Consider the following 8,379-nt stretch of genomic DNA (forward strand, 5'->3'; position numbering starts at 1 on the left):
AAAATTGAAACTTTTAAAAATCGAAAATTGAAAGAATAGAAAAATTGAAAAATCGTAAAACTGATACATCGAAAAATTAAGAAATCGAGAAATTAAAAAATCGAGAAAAAAAAATTTGAAGAGTTGAAAAATTTAAAAATTCCAAAACTGAAACAACAGTAAATTGAAGAATCGGAAAAGTGAAAAATCGAGAGATCGCAAATTTGAAGAATGGAGAAATTGAGGAATCTAAAAATTGAAATATTGAAAATTGGAAAATAGAAAAATTGAAAAATCGAGAAATCGAAAAATTTTAAAATCGAAAAGTCAAAAATTGAAGAATTGTAAAATACAAAAGTCCCAAAACTGAATGACGGTGAAGTGCGAAATCGAAAAATTGAAAAATTGCGAAATCGAAAAGTCGAAAATTGAAAAATCGAAAAAATGAAAAATTGAGAAATCGAAACATGGAAAAGTCGGCAAATTGGAAAATTAAAAAAACGAAAAAGTGAAAAACTGAAAAGTCGAGACATTGAAAAATTTTAACTCTGAAATGACGAAAAATTAGGAAATGGAAAAATTGAAAAATCGAAACATAGAAAGATTGAGAAGTCGGGAAGTCGAAAAATCAAAACACAGAAATCGAGAAAAGGAATAGTTGAAAAACCAAAAATAGTTAAAAATTGAAAATTTTGAAATTAAAAAGAATATGGAAACCTCGATAAATCAAGAAATAAAAAAATTGAAAAATCTAAAATCAAGATCGAAACATCAACAAATTGAAAAATCTGAAATGCAAAAATTCGATGAATTTAAAAATCGATGAACTGAAAAATCAAAACATCGAGAAACCGAAAAATCTAAATTCTTTAAAATTGAAAAACTAAAACATTGAAAAACTGAAAAACCGGGAAAATTGAATCGAAAGTTTGAAAAATTAAGAAATCGAAAACTTTAAATTCAAGAAATCGAAAAGTCACAAAATCAGAAAATTGAAAAATCAAACACCCGAAACTAAAAAAACTGAAAAATTGAAAATCTGAAAATGGAAACCACGAAAAATTGAGAAATCGAGAAACGGAAAAATAAAAAAATAATTAATCGAGATTTTAAGAAATCGAGAAATTGAAAATTTTTAAACGTCAAGAATTGAAATATTGAAAAAATAAAAAAAAAAACGAAAAATTGAAGAGTCAAAAAATTGCAAAGTCGTAAAACTAAAACATCAGAAAATGGAGATATCTAAAATTTGAGGAATCGAGAACTTGAATCATCAAAAAATTCATAAATCCCAACAAAAAATTGAACATTTAAAAACTGAAACATCGGAAAATCAAAATTTCAAAAGAATGAAAAATTGAATTGAAATCTAAAAATTAAAAATCAAAACATTGAAAAATCGAAAAACCAAGACAGAAAAATCGAAAATCAAAAATTGAAAAATCAGAAAATTGAATCGAAAAATGGAGAAATGGAAAAATTCCAAAACTGAAAAACGAAAAATTTAACAAAAAATAGGAACATCGAAATCTCGGTAAATCAAGAAATAGAAAAATTGAAAAACAAAAAACTGAACAAACGAAAAATTTAAGAACCGAAAAATTGAAAAATCGAGAAATCAAAAATTTGAAGAATTGAAAAATTAAAAATTCCAAAACTGAAACATCGGTAAATTGAAGAATCGAAAAATTGAAAAATCTAAAAATCGGAAATTTGAAGCACAGAGAAATTGAAGAATCTAAAAATTGAAAAATCGAGAAATTTAAAAATTAAAAAATTGAAAAATCTGAAGCATCGGTAAATTGAGAAATCGAAAAATTGAATGATCTAAAATTCGAAAATTAAAAAAAGAACGATTAATCAAGAATTTAGAAATCGAAAAATTTAGGAACGTCAAAAACTGAAACATAAAAATCGAAAATTGAAAGAAAATCGATTAATTCAGAAATTGAGAAATTGAAAAATCAAAAATTTAGCAAAAATGTCAAAAATTGGAAAATTCATAAATCGAAAAATGAGAAAAGCGAGAAATCGAAACATCGAAAAAAAAACCTAAAATTTAAAAATTTGAAAATTAAAAAAATCGACAAAGTGCAAAGTTGAGAAATCGAAACATCGAAAAGTCGCCAAATCAAAAAATTAAAAAATTGAAAAAGTGAGAAACTGAGAAATCGAAATATCGACAAGTCGACAAATCGAAGTCGAAAATAAAAAAAAATGTATTTAAAAAAACTAAAAAAATTAAAAATCAAAAATACAACCTTTGAAGAATTGAAGAACTGAAAAATCAAAAAATTGGGGAATCAAGAGATCTAAGAAGTCGAAAAATCGATTAATCAAGAATTTGGAAATCGAAAAAGTTAGGAACGTCAAAAATTCAAACATTTAAGAATCGAAAAATTGAAAAGTCGTAAAACTGAAACATCGGTAAATTGAAGAATTGCAAAATTGAAAAATCCCAAAACTGAATAATCGGAAAATTGCGAAATCGAAAAATTAAAAAATTAAGATATCGAAAAATCGGTGTCGAAAATCCAAAATTTAAAAATTGTAGAAACTGAAAAGTCAATAGCTTGAAAAATCAAAAAATTGAAAAAGCCCAAAACTGTACAACTGAAAAACTAAAGAATTAAAAAATCGAGAAGTCGAGAAATTGAAAATTCGAAAAACCAAAAAATCGATTAATTCAGAAATTGAGAAACCGAAAAATCGAAAATTTAGCGGAAATGTCAAAACTTGAAAATCGAAAAACGAAAGAACCGAAAAATGAGAAAACCAAGAAATCGAAACGTCGAAAAAAAGAAAAATCGAAAAAGGTGAAAAAATGAGAAATCGAAACATGGAAAAGTCGGCAAACTGAAAAATTAAAAAATCGAAAAAGTGAAAAACTGAAAAGTCGAGACATTGAAAAATTTTAACACTAAAATGTCGAAAAATTGGGAAATGGAAAAATTGAAAAATCGAAACATCGAAAGATTGGAAAGACGGGAAGTCGAAAAATCTAAACACAGAAATCGAGAAAAGGAATAGTTGAAAAACCAAAACTAGTTAAAAATTGAAAATTTTGAAATTAAAAAGAATATCGAAATCTCGATAAATCAAGAAATAAAAAAAATGAAAAATCTAAAATCAAGAGCGAAACATCAACAAATTGAAAAATCTGGAATGCAAAAATTCGATGAATTGACGAATCGAAGAACTGAAAAATCAAAACATAGAGAAATCGAAAAATCTAAATTTTTTAAAATTGAAAAACTAAAACATTGAAAAATTGAAAAACCGGGAAAATTGAATCGAAAGTTTGAAAAATTAAGAAATCGAAAACTATTGAATTGAAAAATGGAGAAATTGAAAAATTCCAAAACTGAAAATCGAAAAATTGAACAAAAAATAGGAACATCGAAATCTCGGTAAATCAAGAAATAGAAAAATTGAAAAACAAAAAACTGAAGAAACGAACAATTTAAGAACCGAAAAATTGAAAAATCTAGAAATCAAAAATTTTAAGAATCGAAAAAGTGCAAAATCTAAAAATCGGAAATTTGAAGCACAGAGAAATTGAAGAATTTAAAAATTGAAAAAGTGATCAGAGAAATCGAAACATCGAAAATTTAGCAGAAATGTCAAAAATTGAAAAATCGAGAAATTTAAAAATCAAAAAATTGAAAAAGTATTAATCAAGAAATTGAAAGTTGTAAATCTGAAACATCGGTAAATTGAGAAAACGAAAAATTGAATGATCTAGAAAACGAAAAGAAAACATTGGAAAATTAAGAAATTGAAAAGTGTAAAAACCGAAAAATCGAAAATTTTCACAATTAATATTGTGGGTGCCCATAAATGAGATCTTGGAAAAACCCGTCCGCATTACTATAAAACGTCGGTACTTATTAATCTGCATACTGCCAATGGCCGACTGTATTAAAATTGTATTAAAATTAAGATTTTCACCAATGACTTATAATTATTATATTAATTTTGAACTTCTGCTATTTGCATTGAGATATGTTTCCATAGCAACTTATCCGTAACATACAAGAAAGCACATATTCTGGTCACTAAAAAAACGTTTTGAACAGGGATATTTTCAGGACACTAGGTATTTATAACTGTAGGTTGTACAATCGTATCCAGTGCTTAATAGAAAACGTGTTACATAAGTGGTGACCATCAAATACCTCTCTTTATTTATCAGATATGCCATATCGAATGTCAATATTAATCTCCCATAGATGACGTCGATCATAGTATCTCCATTATGAGTTTCACAATCGTTCACTACTGTATTCTGATTTCAGTTACATTTATACAACCCAAGGACCACCAACTTTCAAACTGTGCTAAATATAATGAGCGATTCTTTGGTAAGCTTTATTGTTTCTATCGCCAAACCCCCACTATACAACCTTTTTCCAGGTGGCATTCTCCTTATGGGACGCCGTAGCACTGGGAAACCTCGACCTTGTCAAAATCTTCTTGGCAAACGACGTAGACATCAATGCCGTGAACGACAAGGGAGCCTCAATTCTTCTAGTAGCCGCCGGAAGCGGTCATCTTCCTCTAGTCGAATATTTGGTCAAAAATGGCGCCGATGTCAATCTTGCCAGTTCTGAAAAACACACACCACTGATTGGAGCTTCCCTGAAGGGACACTTGGAAATCGTCCAGTTCCTCCTCGACCACAAAGCAGATATCAACAGTGCTACGGTGGATGGTGTCAATTCAGTACTCGGTTCTCTAGCTAGCGGAAGTCCACACGTTACGCAATTTCTGATTAAGAAAGGGGCGAAAATCAACTGCGCCGATTGTAACGGTTTAACTCCGCTGCATCTAGCAGCCGCCATTGGTTCTTTAAAAATCACCAAATTGCTTCTTGAGAAAAAGCACAGTGTTAATGCCGCGACTATGGAAGGAGAAACAGTTTTACACATGGCAGCTTCGACTGGTGAATTGGACATCGTCAAGCACTTGCTAAAGAAAGGAGCTAACATCAATCAGAAGAGCAAAAAAGGAGCTACACCTCTCTTCAACGCCGTGGCCAAAGCACAGTTCGAAGTTATCAAGTACTTGATTAAAAAAGGTGCCGATCTTAGTGTACGTGACGAATTGGGCAACAGCGTCGTAATGATAGCCACTCTATCCCAACAAATTGACATCATCAGGTACATTCTTTCCAAAAAGCTCGACATCAACGCGCAGAACGACGACGGTGCGTCGGCACTTTGTATAGCGTCAGGTTTCAACAACATGCTTTTGGTGAAATTTCTAGTGGAGAACGGTGCCGATGTCAATAATGCGTCTTGCGACAAGTGGAAACCGATTTATACAGCTACAGATGAAGGGAATTTTGAGCTAGTCAAATATTTGGTCGACAACAAAGCCGAAGCTAATGGTAAATGTTTGGTCGTAGCGGCCAGTCGAGGATTTTTGGAGTTGGTTAAGTACTTCGTTCGTCTAGGCTTGGAAGTTAATTACTATGGCAAAAAGAAACAAACTGCGTTGTATGCCGCTGTTTTCAACGACCATTTCGACGTTGTTACATATTTGACATCAAGTGGAGCTGACGTTAACATCGCTGCTGACGACGGAAAAACTCCTTTGTTTGTGAGTGCTTTAAATGGAAACCTTGACATTACGAAGCACTTGGTGGACCATGGAGCTGATGTCAATGTGTGTACAGAAGCCGGTTCTACCTCCTTACACGCAGCATCCGCTAAAGGCCATTTTGAAATTGTCAAGTACTTAACAGAGAACGGTGTCAATGTCAATATAGCCTGTTCGCAGGGCACTACAGCTTTATATCAAGCTGTCTCTGGAGGATACATCAATATCGTCAAGCTCTTGGTTGACAATAATGCGGATGTTAACATCGTCGATACAGAAGATCATTTCTCACCCTTATTAGTGGCGTTAACAAATGACCATCTGGATATTGTCACGTGTTTGCTAGAACATGGTGCTGACGTCAACATTGTCAATACACACAACAACAACGTTTTGCACTACGTCGCTGGCAAAGGACTTCTTGATTTTGTGAAATTGTTCGTTAGTAGAGGTGTTGACGTGAATAAAGTAGATGGGGATGGTGACACGCCGTTGCTGTGTGCTGCTGAAAACGGTCACGTGGATATTTGTGATTTTCTTAAGGAACATGGGGCGGATACCACGATCGTCAACAAAAAAGGGGCGACTGTTGATACGTTTATGGCTTCGAAAGTGTCTCAGTTGTATCTAAATTAGAGTTAATGTAGGTTACGATTATTTATTTTTTTACTAGTTAAGGTACGTCCTGTATTAAAAAAAATCGAAAAACTGTAAAATTTTTAAATCGTCCATACATCATAATTCTATGACAGACTGTGGGGATTATTTTATGTCCGGGTTCAGCAAGATCGAAGCATCTTTCTGATCCCGAAGGCCAAATCGGAAACAATTTATCTTATCATTTTTTTTTTTTTAGTTTAATTAATGAGTTTTTAATATAAGATACGATGAATTGTGAAAGACATTTTTCTAAGTATTGTCAATCAAACAAGTTTATCTAAGATTAATAAATTTAGATTACGCACTGGAACTTTCACAATACCCGTTATCGAAACTTTTCACCACTCTAAATTTAAAATACCGAGAAATCGGAGCATCAAAAAGAAGAAATGAAAAACTGAAAAGTCGAGACATTGAAAAATTTTAACACTGAAATGACGAAAATATTGGGAAATGGAAAACATAGAGAAACCGAGAAAAGGAATAGTTGAAAAATCAAAAATAGTTAAAAACTGAAAATTTTGAAATCAAAAAAAATATGGAAATCTCGATTAATCAAGAAATTAAAAAATTGAAAAATCTAAAATCGAGACCGAAACAACAAATTGAAAAATTTGAAATGCAAAAATTCGATGAATTGAAGAATCGAAGAACTGAAAAATCAAAACATCGAGAAATCGAAAAATCTAATTATTTTAAAATTGAAAAATTAAAACATTGAAAAATTTAAAAACCGGGAAAAATTGAATCGAAAATTTGAAAAATCCCAAATCTGCAATATCGAAAAATTAAAAAATCGAAAATTTTAAAATTCAAGAAATCGAAAAGTCGAAACATCAAAAATTGAAAAATCAAACACCTGAAAATAAAAAAACGGAAATATTGAAAACCTGAAAAATGGAAAACATGAAAAATGAGAAATCGAGAAATGGAAAAATAAAAAAATAATTAATCGAGATTTTAAATTGAAAATTTTAAAACGTCAAGAACTGAAAAATTGAAAAAATTAAAAAAACGAAAAATTGAAGAGTCAAAAAATTGCAAAATCGTAAAACTGAAACATCAGAAAATTGCGATATCCAAAATTTGAGGAATCGAGAACTTGAATCATCGAAAAATTGAAAAGTTGTAAAACTGAAGCCTCGGAAAATTGAAGAACCGAAAAATTGAAAAATCGAGAAATTGAAAAATTGAAAAATCGTGAAAATGAAAAATCGACAAATCGAAAAGTCAAAAAATGGAAGAATTGCAAATCGGAAACACTTTATTTTCTCATTTTTTTTTTTAGTTTAATTAATGAGTTTTTAATATAAGATACGATGAATTGTGAAAGACACTTTTCTAAGTATCGTCACTCAAACAAGTTTATCTAGGATTAACAAATTTAGATTACGCACTGGAACTTTCACAATACCCGTTATCGAAACTTATCACCACACTAAATTTAAAATACCCAGAAATCAAAACATGAAAAAAATCGAAGAATTGAAAAACTGAAAAGTCGAGACATTGAAAAATTTTAACACTGAAATGACGAAAAATTGGGAAATGGAAAAATTGAAAAATCGAAACATCGAAAGATTGGAAAGTCGGGAAACTGAAAAATCAAAACAGAGAAATCGAGAAAAGGAATAGTTGGAAAACCAAAAATAGTTAAAAATTGAAAATTTTGAAATAAAAAAAAATGGAAATCTCGATAAATTAAGAAATAACAAAATTGAAAAATCTAAAATCGAGACCGAAACATCAACAAATTGAAAAATCTGAAATATCAACAATTCGATGAGTTGAAGAATCGAAGAATTGAAAAATCAAAATATGGAGAAATCGAAAAATCTAAATTTTTTAAAATTGAAAAATTAAAACATTGAAAAATTGAAAAATCGGGAAAGATTTAATCGAAAATTTGAAAAATCCCAAATCTGCAAAATCGAAAAATTTAAAATTCAAGAAATCGAAAAGTCGAAAAATCAAAAAATTGAAAAATCAAACACCTGAAAATAAAAAAACCGAAAAATTGAAAATCTGAAAAATGGGAAAATAATTAATCGAGATATTAAGAAATGGAGAAATTGAAAATTTTAAAACGTCAAGAATTGAAAAATTGAAACAATTAAAAAAAACGAAAAATTGAAG

At 30.0% G+C, this 8,379-nt stretch overlaps 1 protein-coding gene across 1 annotated transcript; it reads left to right on the top strand.

Moving 5' to 3' along the window:
- The first annotated feature begins 4,237 nt into the window (after positions 1-4,237).
- LOC135137977 (putative ankyrin repeat protein RF_0381) lies at positions 4,238-6,547 on the top strand. The gene is made up of 2 exons (XM_064067778.1): positions 4,238-4,343; positions 4,396-6,547. Exons 1-2 carry the CDS (start codon positions 4,329-4,331, stop codon positions 6,217-6,219), a joined length of 1,839 nt encoding a protein of 612 aa, XP_063923848.1. The 5' UTR covers positions 4,238-4,328; the 3' UTR covers positions 6,220-6,547.
- Positions 6,548-8,379: the final 1,832 nt, after the last annotated feature.

This window comes from Zophobas morio, unplaced genomic scaffold (genome assembly GCF_036711695.1).
Source record: "Zophobas morio isolate AGI-343-1 ecotype UQ-CSIRO unplaced genomic scaffold, CSIRO_AGI_Zmor_V1 ptg000030l, whole genome shotgun sequence".
In the NCBI taxonomy this organism is placed as follows: domain Eukaryota; kingdom Metazoa; phylum Arthropoda; class Insecta; order Coleoptera; family Tenebrionidae; genus Zophobas; species Zophobas morio.